Source organism: Hyaena hyaena, unplaced genomic scaffold (assembly GCF_003009895.1).
Source record: "Hyaena hyaena isolate Hyena2069 unplaced genomic scaffold, ASM300989v1 scaffold_754, whole genome shotgun sequence".
In the NCBI taxonomy this organism is placed as follows: domain Eukaryota; kingdom Metazoa; phylum Chordata; class Mammalia; order Carnivora; family Hyaenidae; genus Hyaena; species Hyaena hyaena.
In genome coordinates, this window is record NW_024081381.1 from 778,813 (window position 1) to 801,968 (window position 23,156).

At 46.7% G+C, this 23,156-nt stretch overlaps 2 protein-coding genes across 5 annotated transcripts; both read right to left on the reverse strand.

Moving 5' to 3' along the window:
• Positions 1–191: 191 nt before the first annotated feature.
• PRAF2 (PRA1 domain family member 2) lies at positions 192–3,055 on the reverse strand. Its single transcript, XM_039218252.1, has 3 exons — positions 2,770–3,055; positions 1,420–1,637; positions 192–997 (listed from the first exon to the last, which is right to left on the reverse strand). The coding sequence occupies exons 1-3, from the start codon at positions 2,946–2,948 to the stop codon at positions 858–860; spliced, it is 537 nt and encodes a 178-aa protein (XP_039074183.1). The 5' UTR covers positions 2,949–3,055; the 3' UTR covers positions 192–857.
• A 392-nt stretch (positions 3,056–3,447) lies between these two features.
• On the reverse strand, positions 3,448–8,794 carry WDR45 (WD repeat domain 45). 4 transcript variants are annotated; one of them, XM_039218311.1, is made up of 11 exons: positions 8,689–8,794; positions 7,075–7,270; positions 6,880–6,954; positions 6,684–6,788; positions 5,675–5,780; positions 5,457–5,551; positions 4,874–4,953; positions 4,549–4,757; positions 4,368–4,469; positions 4,138–4,283; positions 3,448–3,905 (listed from the first exon to the last, which is right to left on the reverse strand). In XM_039218311.1, the coding sequence occupies exons 2-11, from the start codon at positions 7,127–7,129 to the stop codon at positions 3,796–3,798; spliced, it is 1,083 nt and encodes a 360-aa protein (XP_039074242.1). In that variant the 5' UTR covers positions 7,130–7,270; positions 8,689–8,794; the 3' UTR covers positions 3,448–3,795. The 4 variants fall into 4 exon arrangements, with proteins under 4 accessions (XP_039074242.1, XP_039074241.1, XP_039074244.1 ...); XM_039218310.1 differs by having other exon boundaries at positions 5,675–5,783; XM_039218313.1 differs by lacking the exons at positions 6,684–6,788; positions 6,880–6,954; positions 7,075–7,270; positions 8,689–8,794 and adding an exon at positions 6,440–6,673.
• Between the last annotated feature and the right edge of the window lie 14,362 nt (positions 8,795–23,156).

Consider the following 23,156-nt stretch of genomic DNA (forward strand, 5'->3'; position numbering starts at 1 on the left):
CACCCCGCCCTTAAGTACCTTGTGTGTTAATGCCACTCCAGAGGTAACAGGTTCAAGGAAGGAACTGAGAGCTAACCCCTTCAGTCCAGTATTTGACACAAAGAGACCTAGTCAGAAAGGGTCTAGCAGTATCAAAAAGCAGAAGGCCACTTCTGGCCATTGAAATGCAGACTTTACCCAGGAGGCCCAAATTGACTTGAGAGATGCAACAGCCTTTATTGTTGCCGTAACACTGATAGAGATGCCCCATTCCGGATCGGGGCTACCCCCACCCCACCCCATCCCTTGGTCCTCATCACTGTGGGACTTTGGAGAGGGGCAGAATCACCAAGCAGATCTGGAGAGCGGCAAATGGGACTGGAGAGGGTTCAGGTGACCTGGAAGTAAGGGTTCAACATTCAACTGGGTCAAGATGCCTGAATCCTCTGTCCTGATGGGGGCTGGGAACACTTGGTCCTGGGTTCAAGATTTGACAATGCCCTGATCTGGGTTCAAAGCTGGGTGGGGTCTGGAAAAGTCTTAGTCCAGGGTTCAAGAAAATGCCTTGGGCCCAGATCCCAGCTTTGGGGCTGAGCGTGGGAGACGGGTGGGTCCCAGACTGGAGGTGGGGGAGTATCTCTGGGTCCAGAGTTTGAGGGTGGCAGTGGATGCTCTGCTATCCAAGCCCCAAGTTCTGGGCTGAGAAAGAGTCTGGTCCCCTAGGTCATGGGGGCTGGGTAGGGGGAGGGTGGCAGATGTCCTGCTTTCTGAACTGGACTGAGCCCTCTATTTCAAGGGCTTGGAAAGGGCTCTGGGTCCCGGTACAGGGCCAGGGTGGGGGTGGCATTCTCCAGGTCTTGGGTACAGACCCCAGACCCCTAGGATCCAGCTTCCTGCTCTTGTCCCAGCGCCTCCAGTAGCAGCCCCATTGGCGTCCGCTTGAGACCAATACTCTCAATCTTGTTCTCAATCTTGTTCTTGAGGTTCCGCAGGCGCAGTGAGGCGTGCACCAGAATCACTGTGGGCAGTGCCGAGAGGAGTGGGGTCAGTGGGGTGAGACATCAGCTTTTAGCCAATGGGGGCACCACGGAGGGGAATTGGAGCACAGGCAGGCCAACAGAGTGGTCAGCGGCCAGAATGCCTCTGATCAGAAAGTGTGGCCAAATAGAGTTTTGCAGCAGGGCCGTGGCCAGGGAGCGCGCACGATAACTGGGACGTGGCTGGTGGAAGACACTTAATACCAACAGGGAGGCCAGAAAAGGCGGTAGTTAAGAAGGGCGTTCCCAGAAGAGGGAAGGCAACGCCTGGGAAGGCTCTTTGTAAAGGGGGTGTGGCCACGAGCCCGCCTGGTTTCCCAGCCCCTTCTCAGGGCAGGGCAGGGTTGTAGTGTGCGCAAGCGCTGGCCATTTTCTCGGCGGTCTCAGGGTAGTGAATACTCACGAAGCACAGGCCCGGCGACGCCTAGCAGGAAGGTGCAAGCGCTGCCCGCGGCCCAGAGAACAAGGAGGCCGAAGGCAAGCACTGCGGCCAGACAGGCGGCGGGGTGGCTGCGGCGGCAGCGGCGCACAGCTGCTTGGGTCTCCGCCGCCCACACCAGCACGCCAAGGGCCACCGTCACTACTAGCGCGCTTAGGAGGGTGTGCAGCGGGCGCACATACCTGTGAGGACAATGGAACTAAGCTAGTCCAGCAGACGGGGAGAGGGCTGCCCAACCTCCAAGCCTCCTGGACCACTGTCCATCCAATCCCGGATTCCAGGAGCTTTGGTTCCGCCCTCTCCGGCTCCTCCAGCCCGGCACCTCCCCCCCCCCGCCCCCCAGCCCCAGCCCTGTCTCCCAAAAGGTCCACCCTCCAGGACTGCGGACTCTTAAGAGCCCTGTGGACCCTCATTTCTTTGGTGTCAACCCTACAGTCCCATCTTCTTAGCTCTCCTGTTTCTGGCTCTCCCATCCTGCTAGGCCTCTGGGTTCCAACCCTGCCCCCCGTAGGGCCCGTGCCCCACCCCAACCCACCCCCAAATCCACCCTTGGAGCCTAGGCCTGTAGATTCTTCTCTCGGCCTTACGTCTCTATACATGTCCCTCTCCCCAGGCCCAGAGTCCTTACAAGACCCCCTTCCAGACTTCTTCTCCTTCAAATTCCCCATCCAGTCCCCACTTCTTACAGATCCCTCCCTCCCTCATTGCAAGAACCCTTCCAGGCTTTCCGTACCACTCTTAACTTCCAACCCTGACCAAGTTCCCCTCCGTTCTCCATCCTTCTCTGCTCTCAAGCCTTCCACCCCCGGGACCCTCCTCTTGGTTCAAGTTCCCCAAGAGGTTCCTGCTCCTGGAGCGTTCCAATCATAACCTGGCTCCCCTCCAAGCCCAGAGCCTCAAAAATTCCACTCTCCCAACCCTTCAATTTGACCACGTCCGTGTCCCTCTATCTGCCCGAAGTCCTCCAGGGCCGCCTTAATCTGGCCCCATCACTCACATCCGTCTCCCCTACCCCCACTTCCAGGTCCTCTTTTATCTTCAGATCCACCGCGATACCCAGTTTTCCCTTCAGTCCCACATTTCTCCATCCTCTCAACCCTCTATCCCCCTCAGGCCCTATCTCACCCAAGGCACTCCTTATAACCAGGTTCGACTTCCTTCAAGTCCCCCCTCCCATGCCCCGTAGGCTTTCCATTTCTAATGAACTCGCCCTTCCAGCCTGGCATCCCCCTCCCGTTCCTCAAAATCCCGCCGGTCCACCCTCCCTGCCCTGCAGGCACCCCTGGCCAACCGGCGTCTCCCTCCCTCCCTCACCCGGCTAGAGCGAGTGCGAAGCCGATGCACAGAAGGTAGTTGGTTTGGTAGTAGAGAAGGTTGTTGATGACGCGGTGGCACCATCGCTGCCGGTCGTAAGGATCCGGAGCCGCCAGACGCGCCGACCCCAGAACGAAGTCGTCCAGGGCGCGTAGCGGTGGCAGCCTCACCTCCGACATCCTGCCGGTCAAAGTAGCTGGTCCAGCCCGAAGAGCGGCCGGACTACAACCCCCGTAACACCCCGCTACACCGCGAGGGACATCGGGAAATGAAGTCTGGACTCAGCGGCCGCTACGTTTACCACCTAGGTGGATTACGCAGCGGCAGCAATGCACGTGACCGGAAATCCCAGCAACACCTCAGCTGTGAGGCAGCAAGGGCTGCCGGGAAACCAAGTCGCCGCCGCCGCCGCCGCCGGGCGGGGCGTTCCCATTCGCCCCCGGGTGGGGGCGCCCAAGCGGGGACTGTTCTGGGCTGTGCAGACGGCTCAAGTACACAGCAGTCAGACAGACATTCGAGGACACGCAGAGAGAAAAACAGGGACCATCAGAAGGACTTGGGCAGGGTGCCACGTCTTTCTGGTGGCACAAGGTCACACCTACTTGGAAACCCCTGCAGGGCCTTTCCCTGCTCCATCTCCTCCAGGCCCCACCCATTCCCCCCAGGTCCAGCCATAAATACTTCAAGGGCCTTTTATTCATATGCACATCAGAGATGTCTCTTTCTGGAAAGGTTTTTTAAATCCCCACAGGTAGAATCAGGGTACTCCCTCAGGGTCCCTAGCAGTCTTCTCCAGGCTGGGAGCCTCAGGGGGTCTGCTCCCTCCCTGGATCCCTAGTCTGGCCCTGCCGCACAGTCACCAAGAAGTGCTTGGGGGAAGTGAGCTGTTCAGGCCTTACACGGCTGAGTGGAAGGTGGGCACCAGCCCCACTAATGCTTGCTGGCTGGTAGCTTTCGCAGCACTCCTGACCCCCTGAGGGCTTTGCAATCTGCCACTGCAGGTCCCTCGCACAACCCACAGGGTCCTTAAAAGTCATCGTCATCACAGATGTCAAGGTACACATCGAAAGCCTCTCTGTTGCAGTTTCCATCAGGAGTGAAGACATATTTGTGGAAGGTCCCATCTACGCAGATAGCTGGAAGTGGGGGAGGATGGGCAAAAGGTTAGAAGCTGCAGAAGCCACACACTCCAATCCTCTCAGGTGTCCTGGGGCCTAAGGTCTACCTCGAGACCTTCGTCCTTATGCCATCCCTCTGATGGTGGAGCCGAGCCACCCGCTCTAGCTTCCATGCCTTAAAATTCCTTCAGATCCAAATTGCAGGACTTTGCCCATGCAGTGCCCCCAGTCAAGGGCTATTCCCACTCACCTATGACAGAGTTGACGTTCTTGGAAGTATTGCGACCGAAGGCGCAGATGCAGGCTGACTCGGCAGGCACGGTGAAGCTCGCCAGGCTCCACTGAGAGTCCACGTACTGCCCAATCATAGGCCCCACCTTGCCCACACGAGCCAGCCTGCAGGCAGTACTGGCTAAGCCCGGGTGTGGTACATGGGCAGGGGGACTGGGGACAGGGCAGGGCAGGGCAGGGAGTACTTACGCTGAGCGACGGTTGAGGCGGGTATCTTTGAGAGCAAAGATGTGGACCGTGCCCTTATCACTGGAAGCGCAGAGGAAGGAGGAGTCATGGCTGAAGTTGATGCTGGAAGACAGACCATCAGTGATGCCCATGTGTCATGTGACATGGGGTCACCAGCGCGCCACACATACCCCGTGCTCACCAGTAGAGAGTGGCAGGGTCAGTGCCTCGGCGCAATTCCACCAGTTTCTCCTTGGATTGCGTGTCAAAGAGGCGAATGAGAGTGCCTTTCTGAGAGGCCGAGGCCACTACAGTGCCTGGCTGGTTCAGGGACACACAGGCCACGTCACTCTGATGTGCATTGATCGTAAACGGAGCAGATGAAGTGCCAGGTTTTGTGCTTGCCAGATCCTGCAATGGAAGGAGCCGTTTGAGCTTGGGGTGCTATGGGAGGCAGGGGCCAAGCATCCACAGGGGGAGAGAGGCCACCCTCCTACCCACCTACCCTTGCCCACTGGATGGCTCACCACAAGTTGCAGACTCCCACACTTGTGCCCTGGGAACACTAGCAGTTGCTTCTCCAGGCTGGGGCAGAGGTCACAGAGCCCTAGGGTGTGAGGACAAAGTGTCGGGGTTGGGGGGAGGCAGGGACCAGGCAGGGTCTCAGAATGGACAGAAGCAGGATAAGGGCCAAGACTTTGACCTTCCATGATATGTTACCCACAGAACCCCCGGGGGGCTTGCCCTCCGCTGTGCTCCCGAGCAGCGAGGCGGATTCTCCACCTCCCGATGCAGCCGCGGCAGCCCCAGGAGCCCCACGGATCCCTGGTACAGCCAGCCATGTCCTTACTGGGTGTTTCTGCTCTGCTATCTGGGGCACCCGGGGGTGGGGCAGGGCTTCAGGTAGAGACAGAGAACTGGTTAAGGGTTGGAAAGACGGGCTGACTGGGAATATGAGCATCTGTCAGCCCATCTGAACATCTCTGCATAAAGACTCGCCCTGCCCCTCTTTCCCAGTTTCCCAGTGTGCCCCTTCCATCTTCTCGTTTCTGCCCCTCTGCCCCATCCACTGCCTCCTGCCCTCACACCTGCACATCTGGGTCCTCTCACCCTTGGGGTTGTCCCGGGTGTCAAACTCGAACAGCTTTCGGGGGTTGTCGGGGAAGGAGTACACGTAGATACGGTTCCTCAGCACGATCACGATTCTGTGGGCAACACACAACACAGGATGGCCATGAGGGGGGATGGTGGGGAGCCCATGGAGGACTAACCCTCTCGCCTACTGTGGGGACCTCCTACCTCCCCCACCCCGTCCTCCTCAGGCTCACTTGTCATGGCGCATGCGCACAGCCAGCACTGGCTTGGTGAAGGTGAACTCCAGCACCAGCTTGTCCTTGGAGTCCTTGCCCTCCCGGGCATCGTCCCAGATCAGCACTGCTGGGCAGGTGGGTGCGTTGTCGGGGCCAAGGTTTAGGGTGAGGGGCAGCCCTGGTGACACAAGACCCACCCCTACTCCCCATGGGACCTCAACCCACTTGCCTAATCTTTTGTTAACACCCAGTGTGGGCCTCATATGGCATGGGCACTTGTGGATGTGATTTCTGAGAGAATATGTTTCTAAAACTGTTATGTACTCATTTACAGGATGAAGAAACTGAGGCTTGAAGGGCTTGGGTTGAGTTTCTGGCCCAGAACCTCACTGCCCATCAGCAAACAAGCAGGGACTCACACCCAGGACTGTAACTCTCATTAGTAACTATTTCTGCCTCCAGGGTCCCAGTCTGTACCCCTAGAAGATTTCTGTGATGAATCCTAGGGCTCTGTGACTTGCGTAGGGCATCTCTTGCCATGTCCCAGTGGGATCAACAAAACCTTTACAACAAGATGGCTCCTGAGGCTCAAAGCAAGAGGGTACTGGGGAGACAGCGCCAAGATTTTATGACCTATTGGCTGTGTGACCTTGGAAAAGCCACTTAACCTCCCTGGGCCTCAGTTTCTTCATCTGTAAAAATGGGGATAACAATACTTCCTACCACATAGAGTTACTGTGAGGATTAAATGAGTTAATACATATAAAGTGCTTAGAACAGTACCAGGCTCATAGCAAGCGCTCCATAGGTAAAGACATGGCATACAGGAGGCATTCAATTAAGTGTTAAGCGAAGGCAAAACACCAAGCTTCTCAAGCGATAAGATCCATGACTTCCAAGCTGTAGGCCTCACTGTGGGGCTCTGAGGTGCTCTGACATCTTCATCTGCCAGTGCCTCGGGGTGCCTGAAGGAGGCCAGGATTCCAGGGAATCTGGGCCAAGGGCGGGATGGGATGAGGGCACTTACCTGAGATCTCTGAGAACTTGGGGCTGCTACCACCACCCACCAGGGCCAGCAGGTTGGAGCGGTGCAGCATTTCCACCAGGCCCATGCTGCCCACCTGCTCATGGTCTGGACAAGGACCAGGGTGTCAGTAGGGGACCAGGGTGTCAATGCCCAGCCCAGCCTTCTGCCCATTGCCCCTCCCCCACCAATGGCTCACCCAGATGCCCCTTCTCCATCAATGGCTCCACATTGTAGATGCGCACACCTGTCTCCATGGCGCAGCAAAAGCAGCCTGGGGTGGGGGTGGAATTTGGGCTGCCTCAAAGGATGCCAAGGTGGAAGCTATGGCCCACCTCCGACCATTCTTTCCCTCCCTCCCACCCACAAGGGTGCAGGCACAAGCCTCTCTCACTTTGGTCTTGGTTGAAACGCAGACTGGTCACTCCTCGAAGTGGCTGCTGAGTCATGGTCCAGGACTGCTTCCCTGGACACAGACGGGGGTAGGGTTGGGAAGAGTCCAGGGGTTTGCCCTCCAAGTCCTAGAACTCCTGTTCTCAGCTGATTTCTTCTTCCTCCTCCTCCTCCACCACTTACTGCCCCCAGCAGGACTGCAAAGAAAACAAAAAAAGAAAACACAGGGATAGTTCTGGAGTCTCCACTCTTATCTCCCAAGATCCCAAAGAGCATGGCCAGGAACTCCCCCATTTTCTAACACTCGGATGAGGCCAGCTCCAGCCCTACCCTGACCTGGATTCCCCATTTCCTTCTTACTCAGTGGCCCTCACTGCTTGTCAGGAAGTAATGGGGTAGAGGGTTAATGATATCTCTTCCCCACCCTCAGCCAATTCTGGCCCTAATGCCCCACATGGCCTAGAACCGCTTCTCATCTTCACACCTGGACCTAGCATCCAACTTCACCTGTTAGTAAATAGGGAAAGGGGCTAGGACATCCACTTCTGCCCGCACCTCCCTGACCTGGCCCTGAGACCTGCTATAGTTGGCCCACCATCTAAAAGTCCTCCTCTCGGCACATGTGGGGATGAGCACTGGGTGTCATATGGAAACCAACTTGACAATAAACTATTTGTGGAAAAAAAAGGGAAAAAAATACATAAAGGACCTCCTCTCCTCATGCCCTCTGAGGCTCCCAGCCTATTCCATCTCAGAGCCCTCTCACACCTCCCCTCCTCAAAGGCTTCTCAAAACCCCTTCAGGACCCCATGCCTAGCTCCAGATGACCCCTTCTCGTGCCATGCTAACTTCTGCCCAACCAGGGCCAGCCTGGATGTTCCCCGAGACCTCCTCATGCCCTAAAGACCCTGCATCAGATTCCCCTATCATTCCAAATCGCCCACCCTGGGACATTCCCTTCCATGTGCTTTGCTGTCATTTAATCCAACATAGACTGGCTCGAACCTACCCCCAGGAATCTCATCCCCCTACATTCCTCCTCCAGATTCTCTATCCTCTCCCCCAAACACCCTGCCCCAGGGCACTCCTACCCCATCAAGACTCTTTCCCTGGGCATATTTCCCAAAACCCTACCTGGAACTCAACCCCAACAAGACGCCTGTCCCGGACCCCTCTAATAGTCCTGTCCTAGAGTCCCCATGCTCCCTTAAGTCCCCACCTCCCTAAGACCTTCGCCCAAGCACATCCCTTCCCCATGCTCCAGAAGTGCAAACCTGCTTTCCCCCCTTGTACCACCTCCACTGGACCGCCTCCCTCCCCAAAGACTCATTCTTTGGACAGCCCCACCTTTTAAGATCCCTTTTTTGGACCCCCATTGCAAAGACCCGTGCCACCCAAGAACCCTTCTCTGGGATGCCTTACCTCCCTCCACTTCCTCATGTCCAAGACCGCCCTCATACTCCTCCCAACACCAACACTCACTTAAACTCCCTGTCCTAAGCACCCCCCCCACCATCCACCAAAACCTCTGCTCAAGGAGCCCTCCACCTGGACACTCCCCCAGACTCGGAGCAACTCGGGAATCATGCCCCAGTTTCCCACTGGCTGCACTGACCTGATCTCCGCGCGTCCCCGATTCCAACCCCAGCCGTCGGTGCCGCCCGCAGCCCGGTTTTCTGACCTCCCGGGCCCTGACGCCCGGCTCCGGTGTTTACATCAGGTCTCACTTCCGGGGGAGGGAGTCTGTGACCGGAAATGACTCATTCTGGGCGGAAAAGGCGGCCACAACCCTCCTCGCCCAGGTTCCAGGTTTTTGGAGCGATGCGAGCGATAGCGGCGTCCTCCGGGGAGGATGCACAAGGGCCTGTCTGAGGGAGCAGAGGAGGGTGGGCCAGAGGGAGCCTTTCCTTCGCTGAGAGGAAGAGGGCCGAGCATTTCCCAGCTCTGTCCTGCTTGGAGGGCAAGAGGCGTTAACTTTCTGGGCGAGCAAGATTTGGACCTCCGAAATGGGCTAGAGTGGCCTTCCTTGTTGGAAATACTAGTCCTCCCCGATTTCTAGAGAAGCGAGTGGGGAGGCCCGAGGCGGGGGCGGACCTGGAGACCCTGAAAGGAGAAACTCACCTTGCCTAGGGGAAGCCCGGGATGAGATTTCCTTCCATCCCCTTGCTTGGTTTTGTTTACAAAATGAAAAGTGGGTTTTTAATGGTAAGAGGTTTAAATGCTTACTGTGGAAAAAGAAACCAATTATATACATACTGGAAATATATTTTAATTCAGCTTTTAACTTTTAAGGTAGTTGTGGATTCACGTGTGGTTTTGAAAAATGATACAGAGAAACCAGATGTACTTATAATAGTTTCCTCCAAAGGTAACATATAACATAGTAAAATATTACAATCAGGTTGTTGACATTGATACAATGTACCCATCCTTTACTTTTTCTCAAGTATTGTTTTGACGCTTCTTAAATTTTTGACTAATATATAATGGATATGTTTAATTCCAACTTTAAAATTTTATTTAGTTTCTAAAAAATGTTTATTTTTGAGGGAGGCAGAGGTCGAGTCGGGGAGGGGCGGGGAGAGAGGGACACATAATCTGAAGCAGCTCTGGGTTCTCAGCACAGAGGCCAGTGCAGGGCTGGAACCCACAAATCACGAGATCATGACCTGAGCTGAGGTCAGTCGCTTACCGAATGAGCCACCCAGGCCCCCCACTCCAATTTTTTTAAATTCTGCCTTTTTAACTGATTCATGGCATTCAATGGAGTAAAGGTAGCATTGTTCAATTGTTATCTTACTGATGGCCTCTAGATTGTTTCATGTATGGTGTTCTCAACATACTGTGAATCTGGCCTCCATATACTGCCCTAGGTGTGACTCCAGCACTTAGCAAAGCTAATCTTCTGGCTTTCTTCAGCCTCCACTTCCTCATATCCCAGACCATATTTAATTTAATTTAGTTTGGGTTCTGCCACACCCATATCTCAGAGACTGCTCTTAACCAGATCGCCCATGAATAATCATCCTGTCTAACCAACAATCACTTCCCTACCCTCTCCTGTGACTGCCCAATGCAATGCATTCCACAGTTTCTTACTCTCACTCTCTTGGTTTTCTCTTACATTTCTGGCTACTCTTCCACCTTTATCCAATTTCCAAATATTAATGCATCCTGGCTCCCTTACTTTTGTAGCCAATATACTCTCCCTAGGTGACTTCATCTTGTTTCATAGCTTTAATAATTGCGAATGTTTTGGGGGTCCACTAATTTAGGCCTATAGCCTAGACCTGTTTCCTGAACACCAAACTCACATATGCTATGGCCTGTTTGACCTCTTCCTGTGGATGTCTCATAAAGTATCTCAGATTTAACCCATCCAAACAGATCAAATGTTCTTGGTTCAAACACCCTCTTGTCTCCCTCATCTCAACCAATGGGACCACAACACTCAGTTTGTCACTCAAATAACAGACATATCATGCTTGATTCTTCTCCATTGTCATTGGCAAGTTCTGTTGGTCTCCCTGTCAAAAGGTGTCAGAAATAAACCCCTCAGTCATTTACTTGCAGTCAAGATAGAGTAACAGGGACTAAATTTGCCCTCTCACAGGAAACAACTCCACCCCTCCGCCAAAAAAAGACCCAGACAAAATACATCAAACAGTGGTTTTCAAGACAGAGACATCGGGCAATGAAGGATAGTGATCCCTGAGAAATGAGAAATGAGATGAGCCACACAATTGGCCCAGCATACTGCTTGGAGAGTTTCCATACTATGGCACATGGGCACGGGAAGGGGAGACTGAGGCAGAGCCTGCTGGCATCCCTAAGTTGAAATAGGCCAGGGAGACAAGGACACTTAGAGTTCAAAGGACAGATTATCATGAGAGAGCTGCACAGGGAGAGAAGCACAGAAATCTGCAGAGGGTCCCTGTGAGTGTTCAGCAGAGTAGTAATCAGTGCATGCATATGAGAAAACTACCTAAGGCTAAGGAAAGGCCCATCCAAATGAATTAGAGGGGACAGGGCCTGGCACATAGTTAGAGAATAGTTCTTGCTCCTACAAGCTAGACTGGGAAAACTCCTAATTTGGAGGGCATAGAACACACAGGAAGGTCTTGCCTCAATGGTGATAAATAATTAGCTGTAGACTTAGTACTGCTCTGCTCGAGACCCACTTAAGTCATGAGGTAAACCCTGAAAGAGAAAACTGTTTCCAAGTAACTATATCAGCACAAAGATCAGGAAATTTTAGAGGAATAATAATAATAATAACCCAGCACCTAAAAAAGTAAAATTTACAATGTCTGTTATCCAAACAAACATGACCAGGCATAAAAGAAGCAGGAGGTACATACTGCAATATGGAAGAACCTTGAAACTAGTATGCTAGTTTCATATTGGGACCACATATTGGGTTTTTAAAAAAAGTGTTTTTATTTATTTTGAGAGAGACAGAGACACTGTGAGTTGCCATGTACCATGTTGCCAGCACAGAGCCTGATGCAGGGCTCGAACCCATGAAACTGTGAGGTCATGACCTGAGCTGAAACCAAGAGTCCAACGCTTAACTGACTGAGCCACTCAGGTGCCCTGAGGATTGCATATTGTATGATTCCATTTATGAGATATCCAGAATAGGCAAGTCCGTAGAGACAGAAAGTGGATTAGTGGTTGCTTAGGGCTGATGGCAGCAGTGTCAGGGCATAGAGGGACTTTGATTAGCAAGGAAAGGGAAATGACTGCTAGGGGGTGTGGGGTTTCCTTTGGGGGTGATGAAAATGTTCTAAAACTGATTGTGGTGATGGTTGCATAACAGTATACTAAACAAATTGTACACTTTAAATGATGAATTATGTGGTATGTGAATTATAGAAAAATACACAAAATTGGATTAATGACATCACAGAATAAACACATTTATGACTTGAAGTCATAGCAATAGAAACTAACAAAATGAAAGAGAGAAGTAAAGAACTGAAAGGAAGGAAGGAAGGAAAGAAGGAAGGAAGGAAGGAAGGAAGGAAGGAAGGAAGGAAGGAAAGAAAGAAAGAAAGAAAGAAAGAAAGAAAGAAAGAAAGAAAGAAAGAAAGAAAGAAAGAAAGAAAGAAAGAAAGAAAGAAAAAGAGAATAAATGAGCTATGTAATAATTTCAAATGGCCTAATACTCAGGGAAATAAAATCTCCAAAGGAGAGGAAGGGGGACAGAAAATGTATGTGAAGAAATAATGTCCTAAAAGTTTCCAAAATTAATGAAAATGAAAAATATAAACCCACAGATCCAAAGAATTCAATGGACTCCAGTAGAAGAAACATGGAAAATACTACACAAAGGCACATTGTAATAAAATTACTCCAAACCAACGATAACAAGTGAAATCCTTCCAGCAGCCAGAGAAAAAAGATGTATTACGTAAAGGAGAAAAAGAGAATGACATCAAATTTCTTGTCAGCAAACAAGAAGACAGTAGGGCAACATCTTTAAAAGAGGATAGCACGTTCTGAATGACAGAGTAAGGACCCCAAAATCCATTCCTCCATAAAAGTAATAAAAACACTGGCCAACAACAATAACCAAAAAAGGTCCAAATTAACTTTCTGAGAATTTTATACATCAGCCAAATACTTGAAACAATCTGAGGAGCATCCATTCAAGAAAAATGCCCGAGTCTTGGTAAGAATGAGCTTTGTGGCATTTTTTTTTTTTGCCTTATTCCTGCCCCTCTCTACCCAGCTCCATCATACCAATGAAAACCAGCAGCCTATCAGGAATAAAGGAGGAAAATGGGCTTGGAGCTCTCCTAAAAGCCACATTTCTAAAGAATTGTCATCCTTAAAAAAAATCACATGCTAGATAGGATTTTTCCAAAACAAAACATATATATTTAGTGAGAAGAGGGGCATCATTGTACATTTCTGCAAATCTCTTTAAATGTTTGGTTTAATAGAAAACAGCTAGATTCTCATATCTGCTCCTGAATTCAGTCTCTTGTTATACCACATATTTGGTGTCATCTGAAAAACTCTACTATGTACTTATGAGAGAATGAGTGTGAAAAAGGCAAATAATGTCTTAGTGTCATGAACATACTTCTGACCTCCAGACCCCTTTAAAGAGTCTCAAGGACCCCCAAGGATCCCAGACCACACTTAGAACTATTAATCAGTGCTGTTAAAACATCTGGTTATAAGGTACCAACCCATTCTCACCTCCACAATGAATGTTTTCCTCATCTTTATACTGGAGTAAATAGAGCTTGACATCATATTTGAATGAAGATGGGTTCCTAAGTGTTTAAGTCCTCTTAGTTTGCTTTTCAAACCAGTGGTGTGGTTATTTATTTAATGTTATATGTTAATAGGACACTCACCAGAGGATGAAGAATGATTCACATTCCTGTTACATAAAATTGTTATGAGGAAGGGTTTCAGGGTCCAAAGGACCAAGTTTAAATGCCCAAGTAATCTGTTAAAGAAATGCAAAGTCGGATGAATATTTAGGCATTCCAGATTCGTGGGAATGACTTAGAAGTATTTACATCTCAGTAAAAAATTTTCTCAATGCATGAATCTTGAAGCTAAATATGATTCTGCTCAGACACAGTGGGGCCAACTAAAGTAAAGAGTCCCTCCTCAGAATGTTTCACCTTCTTTTGTGAGTGTGACTCACTGAATTAATCTTCCTCTTTAATGCATCCTGGAAAATGGATTGTTTTTGCTGGAAGAACCATTTAAGTTTTACTCTGATGTTTTGAAAAGTAGCATCTTGATTTCCACAGGCCTTCATTTAACAATGAGTCATTGAACATCCATTCATTCATTTATTAAATCCCTAAAACACATCAGGCACACTGTGTGAAATGTTGGGAATAGAAAAGTAAGCAGATCAATATCCTTGTCCTCTAAAGAGAAAGGTGATGAACATATATATAAATTCTATGGAGGGAAAAAAGATTAGAAGATAGAAAGAGCTGAAGTAGAGGTAAGGGTTGCTATTTTTATTTGGGGTATTCAGAGAAGCTTTTGTGATAAGGTGACATTTGAGCAGAGACCTGAAGGAAGAGAGGAAACGAGTCTTGTGGAAATTTGGGGGAAGACCATGACAGGCAAAAAGAACAAGGATATCAATAGAGCTTGAGAGATGAGGTCACAGAGGTTTGGGGTCGGGAATAGATAATGCAGGGCCTTGTAGGCCATTTTATTTTTATGTATGTATGTATGTATTTATTTATTTATTACAAATAGTTTATTGTCAAGTTGGTTTCCATATAACACCCAGTGCTCACCCCCACAAGTGCCCTCCTCCATGCCCATCACCCCCCCACCCCCTCCCCCCCCCCCCATCAGCCCTCAGTGTGTTCTCAGCATTCAAGGGTCTCTCATGGTTTGCCTCCCTCCCTCTCCCCCACTATTTCCCCCGTTCTTCTCCCCCATGGTCCTCCGTTAAGTTCCTCCTAATCCTCCTATACGTGCAAACATATGATATTTGTCCGTCTCTACCTGACTTATTTCGCTCAGCATAACACCCTCAAGGTCCATCCATGTTGCTACACGTGGCCAGATTTCATTGTTTCTCATTGCCACATATTATTCCATCGTATAGATAAACCGCATCTTCTTGATCCATTCGTCCGTTGATGGACCCTTAGGCTCTTTCCATGTTTTGGCTATTGTTGAGAGTGCTGCTATGAACATTGGGGTACATGTGCTCCTATGCATCAGCACTCCTGTATCCCTTGGGTAAATTCCTAGCAGTGCTATTGCTGGGTCATAGGGGAGTTCTAGTGTTAGTTTTTTGAGGAACCTCCGCACTGTTTTCCAGAGGGGCTGCCTCTACTACTGTCTCGTAGGCCATTTTAAAGGTGTTGGTTAAAAAAATTTTTTTAAGGCTTTGACTCCTGGAGCGCCTGGGTGGCTCAGTCGGTTAAGCGTCCGACTTCGGCTCAGGTCATGATCTCACGGTTCGTGGGTTCAAGCCCTGCGTTAGGCTCTGTGCTGACAGCCAGCTCAGAGCCTGGAGCCTGTTTCAGATTCTGTCTCTCTCTCTCTCTCAGAAATAAATAAAACGTTAAAAAAATAAATAAAGGCTTTGACTCCTGAGTGAGATAGGGAGCCACTGGGGAGTTTGGAGGAGAGGACAGAGATGTGACCAGACTTGCCTTTCCAAGAGTACTTACTGGCCGCTATGTAAAGACCAAGGTGGGAACAGGGAAACGGGGAGCAAGGAAGGCAGCTAGGAGGCTATTGCAAAAAATCAGACAATGGTTTTTGGTGGCTTGGACACCAGGCAATGGAAGAAATTAGATGCATTCTGGAATCATTTTGAAGGTGGAGCTGAAGGGATATGTTGATGGATTGGATATAGGGTGTGAGAAAGACAGGAGTTAAGAATGAGTGAAAAGGTTTTGATTCATCTGGGAGTCAGCTGGAGGAGCAGATGTGAGAGGATCAATTGGGAGTTTGGTTTTGTTTTTCTGCTGCTTATGTGATATCATGTAGAGATGTTGAGTAGGTGGTTGGAGATCAGGAGACAGGTATAGGCTGGAGATACACATTTAAGAGCCGTCAGAATATCAGTGTTACTTAAAGCCACAAGATTAGGAAGTTAGTGTAGATGAGTTCAGAGGCCTAAACCCTGGGGCATTACCAAGGTACAAAGGTCTGGGGAATGAGGAGCCCACAAAAGGCTGAGTAGGAGCAGCCAGTGAGGCAGGAACAGAACCAAGAAGGGATTCCTGGAAGTCAAGTGAAAAAGCATTTTAAGAAGGACATCATCAGCTGCCAAATGTTGGTGAGAGGGGAAGAGGAGGAGCACCTACTACCTGCAGGCACTGGGTATATGATGATGAACCAGAATGCCAGGCACATAGTAGGTATTCATGTGCTTTTAATTGTAAACTACACATAATATAAAACTTACCCTCTTAAGTATTTTAAGTGTACAGTCCAGTAGTGTTAAGTATATTCTCATTGCTGTGAAACAGATATCCAAAACTTTTTTACTTTGCAAAACTGAAACTCTACACCCATTAAGCAACTCCTGTTCCCCCTCCTCCCAGCCCTTAGAAACCACCATTTGACTTTATGTTTCTATGAATTTGACTACTCTCATATAAGTGGAATCATACAATGTTTGTCTTTTTGTGATTGGCTTATTTCACTTAGCACCATGTCTTCAAGATTCATCCAAGTTGTAGAAGGTACTAAAATTCCCTTCCTTTTAAAGTCTGAATAATATTACATTGTGTATATATTCTTTTGGATATATATATCCAGAAGTGGAATAGCTGGATCATATGGTAATTCTGTTTTTCATTATTTGGGGAGCTATCATACTGTTTTCCATAGCAACATACCACTTAATATTCCTACCAATAGTGCTCAAGTGTTCCAATGTATCCATATCTGCACCAACACTTGTTATTTTTCCCTTTTTTAAAATAGCAGCCATTCTTTTTTTTTTTTCTTTTTTAATGTGTTTGTGTGTGTGAGAGAGAGAGACTGCATGAGCAGGGGCAGGTCAGAGAGAGAGGGAGACACAGAATCTGAAGCAGTCTCCAGGTTCTGAGCTAGCTGTCAGCATAGAGCCTGACATGGGGCTCGAACCCACAAACTATGATATCATGACCTGAGCCGAAGTCAGATGCTCAACCGACCGAGCCACCCAGGCACCCCAAATAGCAGCTGTTCTAATGGACATGAACCCCAGAGAATTGTCATTTTTTTTTTTTACCTGTATGACAGTTCCCTGGAAACTCCCACTTATAGGGCTTGTCTTTATTTGATCTGACTCGGAACTTTCTCAGTTCTAATTGGTTTATCAAAAATGATTGGTGGCAATTGCTTAATATCACAGTTGCTTGAGGTGGTGATAACAGTTGGAGCAAAAACAAAGTTTACCAAAAAAGAAAGAAAGGAAGGAAGGAAGGAAGGAAGGAAGGAAGGAAAGGAAAGGAAAGGAAAGGAAAGGAAAGGAAAAACTGTGGAATTAGATGTCCATAAGGGCTTTGAAAAGCTCTGGGAATCTGGGAAAGCCACATACATGTGCATACACAGGGCTGTGTATGCCCAGAAAAGAACTGAGAAGGCTCTAAGCTCTCAGCTCTAGGTGACCTCTATCTTCTGTGCAAGCAAAAGTGAAGGCTAAATTAGAGATGAAACTACTTGCTGGGGTGTTCAAGCCATGCTCCAACACACACACACACACACACACACACACACACACACACAGAAATCCTAGGCAAAGGCTGAAGACTTGTTGGTTCAAGGCATTTAAGGAAACTTCTGTCTAACCAGGCACTAAGCTAATGAAGCAGAGACTGGTGACACACACAACAAAGAATACAGACTTGATATAATTCCCTCATAAAATTCACTAAACAAACAGCAGAAACAAAATCGATAAGTGGCAGACACAACAAAGCCTGGGGAGGAGAGAATCTGATTTCCAGAGTTGCCACATTATTTACAATGTCCAGATGAAAGGGGCACCTTGGGTGGCTCAGTCGGTTGAACGTCTGACTTTGGCTCAGGTCCTGATCTCGCGGTTCGTAAGTTTGAGCCCCACATTGGGCTTGATGCTATCAGCCTGCTATCCGCCTGAAGAGTCCACTTCAGATCCCCTGTCCCCTTCTCTCCCCGCCCTTCCCCCATTCATGAGCTCTCTTGCTCTCTCTCTCAAAAATTCATAAACATTTTTAAAAAGGTATTAAAATGTCCAGATTAAAAAATTGCAAAGAAACTAGAAAGTATGGACCATACAAAGGGAGGAAAGGCAGTAAATAGAAAGTATCCCTTAGAAAGTCCAGTTATTGGAATGTACTAGACAAAGGTTTTTAATCACTATGTTCTATCACTATATGCTCAAGGAACTAAAAGAAACCAGGTACAAAGAACCAAAGGAAAGTTTAATAATAGTGTCTTACCAAATAGAGGATATTGACAAAGGGTATAAATTATAAAAAAGATTCAAACAGAAATTCAGGAGTTAAAATAACTGAATATGAAAATAATATACATGAAAAAGAAAATACAAAGTAACTGAAATGAAAAGTCACTAGAGTGGCTCAACAGAAGACTTCAGCTGGCAGAAAAAAAGAATAATTGAACTTGAGATTGATCAACTGCGACTGTAGCATCTGAAACACAGAAAGAAAAGAATGAAGAAAAATTAATACAGCCTCAGAGGCCTGTGAGACACCATCAAATGTACCTATGAATGCATAATGGGAGTCCCAGAAGGAGAGAAGAGAGAAAGAAGCAGAAAAAAATAATGGCCAAAATATTTCCAAATTGATGAAAAACAATCTATACATCCAAGAAACTAAAGAACTCCAAGTAGGATACATTTAAAGAGATACATACCCAGACACATCATAATCAAACTTTCAAAACATAAAGAAAAAGGATTTTTTTTTTAATGTTTTTATTTATTTCTAGGAGAGAGAGAGAGACAGCGTGAGCAGGGGAGGGTCAGAGAGAGAGGGAGACACAGACTCCGAAATAGGCTCCAGGCTCTGAGCTGGCAGTCAGCACAGAGCCCGACGCGGGGCTCGAACCCAGGAACCGTGAGATCATGACCTAAGCGAAAGTCGGACGCTTAACCGACTAAGCCACCCGGGCACCCCAAGAAAAAGGATCTTAAAAGCATCAAGGGAGAGAATCATAAAAGCAGAACACACAAGTGATCTTCAATAAATAAATGTAAAAGAGCATCTTTCAGGTAGAAGGAAAATGATACCTGGAGAAATCTGGATCTACACAATGAAATGAAGAGCACCGGACACGGTAACTACACAGATAAATATAGAAGATATTTTTCTTATTATTTACATCTCTTTAAAAGATAATTGACGAGGTACCTGCGTGGCTCAGTCAGTTGAGCAACCAACTCTTGGTTTCAGTTCAGGTCATGATCTCATGGTTTGTTGGTTCTACAGTGATGTGTGGAGCCTGATTAGGATTCTCCCTCTCTCTCTCTCTCTCTCTCTCTCTCTCTGTCTGTCTCTCTCTGCTGCTCCTCTGCTCATGCTCTCCTCTCTCTCTCTCAAAATAAATAATTTTTAAAAATTTTTTAAATAAAAGAGGGGCGCCTGGGTGGCTCAGTCGGTTGACCGTCCGAGTTCAGCTCAGGTCATGATCTCACGGTTCGTGGGTTCGAGCCCCGCGTCGGGCTCTGTGCTGACTGCCAGCTCAGAGCCTGGAGCCTGTTTCAGGTTCTGTGCCTCCCTCTCTCTCTGATCCTCCCCTGCTCATGCTGTCTCTCTCTCTCTCTCAAAAATAAATAATTAAAATAACATTAAAAAATTAAATAAAAGATAATTGACCATTTAATCAAAAAACAATATTTTGTGGTGTTTATAACATATGTAAAAATAAAGTGCATGAAAACAATAGCATAAAGGTCGGGAAGGAACAACCTGAAACTTACTGCTATAAGGTCCTTATATGATCCATGAAGTAGTATAATATCAATTAAAGAGGTATACTGTAAGTTAAAGATGTATACTATAAATGCTAAGCCAACCAATAAAATAACAAATCCAAGAGTTACAGATAACAAACTAACATAGAAGATAAAAAGAAATAGTTAAAATTTTCTGGTTAATCCAAAAGAAGGCAGAGGAGTGAGAAAAGGGAACAAAGAAGAGAGAACAAATAGAAAATAAATAGTAAGATGATGATACACTCACAGATTATCATATCACTTTATCACAGTAATCACATTAAGATAAATGACTTGAATATCCCATTTAAAAGACAAAGATTGCCACATTGGATAAAAAGCAAGAACCAATTAAATGCTGCCTGTAAGAAACACACTTTAAATACAAAGGCACGAAAAGATTAAAAATAGGATGGAAAAAGATAAACCATGCTAACACTATTGTTAAAAAAAAGATAGAATTGCTATACTGATATCAGACGAAGTAAGTTTCAGAGCAAAGGTTATTACTAAGGATAAACATTCATCTTAAACATTTATTCACATAATAACAGAGCTTCGAAATACATGAAGCAATAACTGATAGAACTGCAAAGAGAAATGGACAAATTCACAATTACAGTTGCAGATTTCCTTATTCCTATTTACATTATTCATAGAAAAAGTAGGCAGGAAATCAGCAAGAATATAAGGTATTCTTAAGAATAAGGTAGACTTAACACAGTAGCAACCAAGTTGACCTGACTGATGTTTATAAAACATTCTATCCAACAACAGCAGAATAATACTCATCTCAAATGCACACAAAAAATTTACCTGTCAAGGAAGGCTGACATATTTGGCTAGTAAATAAATAAATATTTGCTAGATCCAGTTTGTTACTTACATAGACAGCAAAAACAAGAGTAGCAAAGGTATCAGCTACATGTATCTTTTGCCCCACAGGATAACACCAAAACAAAAGGGCCCAGATGATTGCAACACCAGTATTGCACCACCCTGTCCCTAAGCACTTTTCTAGCCTGCAGCTGTACACTAAGGGGTCAAGGTGAGACAGAAAACCTTATACCTCATCAGAACTTGTAAGGCAATGAAAAACTCCCATGATACCTTCCTTCAAAGATAAGGAAATGAGAGGGTGGTACTACAAAAACATTACTAAATTGGTTAGTTCTTCTGTCTACAACTAATGTTTTAATTTTTTTTAATGTTTTATTTATTTCTAGGAGAGAGAGAGAGACAGCGTGAGCAGGGGAAGGTCAGAGAGAGAGGGATTCACAGACCGAAACAGGCTCCAGGCTCTGAGCTGGCAGTCAGCACAGAGCCCGACGCGGGGGCTCGAACCCACGAACCGTGAGATCATGACCTAAGCGAAAGTCGTACGCTTAACCGACTAAGCCACCCAGGCACCCCACAACTAATGTTTTAAAAGAATCCTTTCAAGCTTAAATGGATGACATTGATGTGGTCATTGATGTAATGGGATGTATGCTATTAAGAAGAAATATTAACTTGCAACAATTACTTTACAAAAATACAATCATGGAGAGACCTGTGTGCCTATAATTGGTGTTTGTTGCATTTCCGAGCCCACTTTGTATTCATGAGAAATAAAAATATAATGGGAGAAATATTTTAAATTACCAGTATTTTAATTTTAACTTTTTCTATAGTTTGGGACTTTAATGTATCAAAAAAGGATATTGAAAATATATGTACTTTTTGAAACGATGCTCAGCATCCCTCCTCATCAGGGAAATACAAATCAAAACCACACTGAGATACCACCTCACACCAGTCAGAGTGGCTAAAATGAGCAAATCAGAGAACTCTAGATGCTGGCGAGGATGTGGAGAAACGGGCACCCTCCCACACTGTTGGTGGGAATGTAAACTGGTACAGCCCCTCTGGAAAACAGTGTGGAGGTTCCTCAGGAAACTAACAATAGAACTCCCCTATGACCCAGCAATAGCACTGCTAGGAATTTACCCAAGGGATACAGAAATGCTGAGGCATAGGAGCACATGTACCCCAATGTTCATAGCAGCACTCTCCACAATAGCTAAAACATGGAAAGAGCCTAAGTGTCCATCAACAGACGAATGGATCAAGAAGATGTGGTTTATCTATACCATGGAATACTACATGGCAATGAGAAACAATGAAATCTGGCCATGTGTAGCACCATGGATGGACCTTGAGGGTGTTATGCTGAGCGAAATAAGTCAGGCAGAGAAGGACAAATATCATATGTTTGCACGTATAGGAGGATTAGGAGGAACTTGACGGAGGACCAAGGGGGAGAAGAAGGGCGGAAATGGTGGGGGAAAGGGAGAGAGGCAAACCATGAGAGACTCTTGAATGCTGACAAAAACTGAGGACTAATGGATGTGGGGGGAGGGGGGATGGGCATGGAGGAGGACACTTGTGGGGATGAGCACTGAGTGTTATGTGGAAACTAATTTGACAATAAACTATTTGTAAAAAAAAAAAAAAAAAGAAAATATATGTACTTTTACTTTAGTCAAATTACTTTTCATTATCTGATTTCTTAATTTTATGTATTTGAAATCTTGTGAATTAGGAATATCTATATAAATATATAGACATTTAAAACTTAATGATAACAATACATGTAATTCAGTAACATGATTCAACAATTAAATTTTCTTTTCAGAACAAGATATAGTTAAGTGCATCAAATTTATATATTAGTTTATATAAAAAATATTTATGCTACTTCAATTCTATACCTCCTTTTTTACTGATAGGACACACAAGAGAGTGTAATGTTATATTAACCCTCCGTGTGAATTTTGCCTTATTAAACATTGTGCCTTAGAGCTGCCTGGGTGGCTTAGTCGTTTAAGCGTCCGACTTCGGCTCCAATCATGATCTCACAATTCAGTTCGTGGGTTCGAGCCCTGCGTCAGGCTCTGTGCTGACAGCTAGCTCAGAGCCTAGAGCCTGTTTCGGATTCTGTATCTCCCTCTCTCTCTGGCCCTCCCCTACTCGCCCTGTCTCTCTCTGACTCTCAAAAATAAATAAAAAACATTAAAAAATTTTTAAACATTGTGCCTTATTAAAAGGCTTTCTTGGGGAAAAAATACTTTCTTGGAATTTGGGGGCGCGACGTGGAAAAGTGAGAGGCACCCGGCTGGCTCAGTCGGTGGAGCGGTGGAGAGTGGAAACTCTTGATTTTGAGGTTGTAGCTTCCAGCCCCGCACTGGGTGTAGAGATTACTTAAACAACAACAACAACAACAACAACACAAAAAACTTTTTAAAAAAGATAGGAAAGTGAGTGGGAAATAATTACCTTGTAGCAGCCTCTCACAAGCTTCTCATGTTCTAATGTTCTGGGAAATCACTTCTGCTAAAACTTAGATTAGCTGTGGTTAAGCCTTGCCTGCATGAACTGTGCAGATATATGCAAAGTTGTCAGGGCACCAGCATGAAGCAGCTCCCCTCTATTACCAAGAGAGGCTTTATTCTGGGTCATGAAATTGGTCTCAATAGATGCAAAAGGATTCACGTTATACAAAGTATTTTATCTGAGCATAATGGAACTGAATTGGAAATCGATAACAGTAAGATGGCTGGAAAATCACTAAATATTTGGAAATTAAATAACAC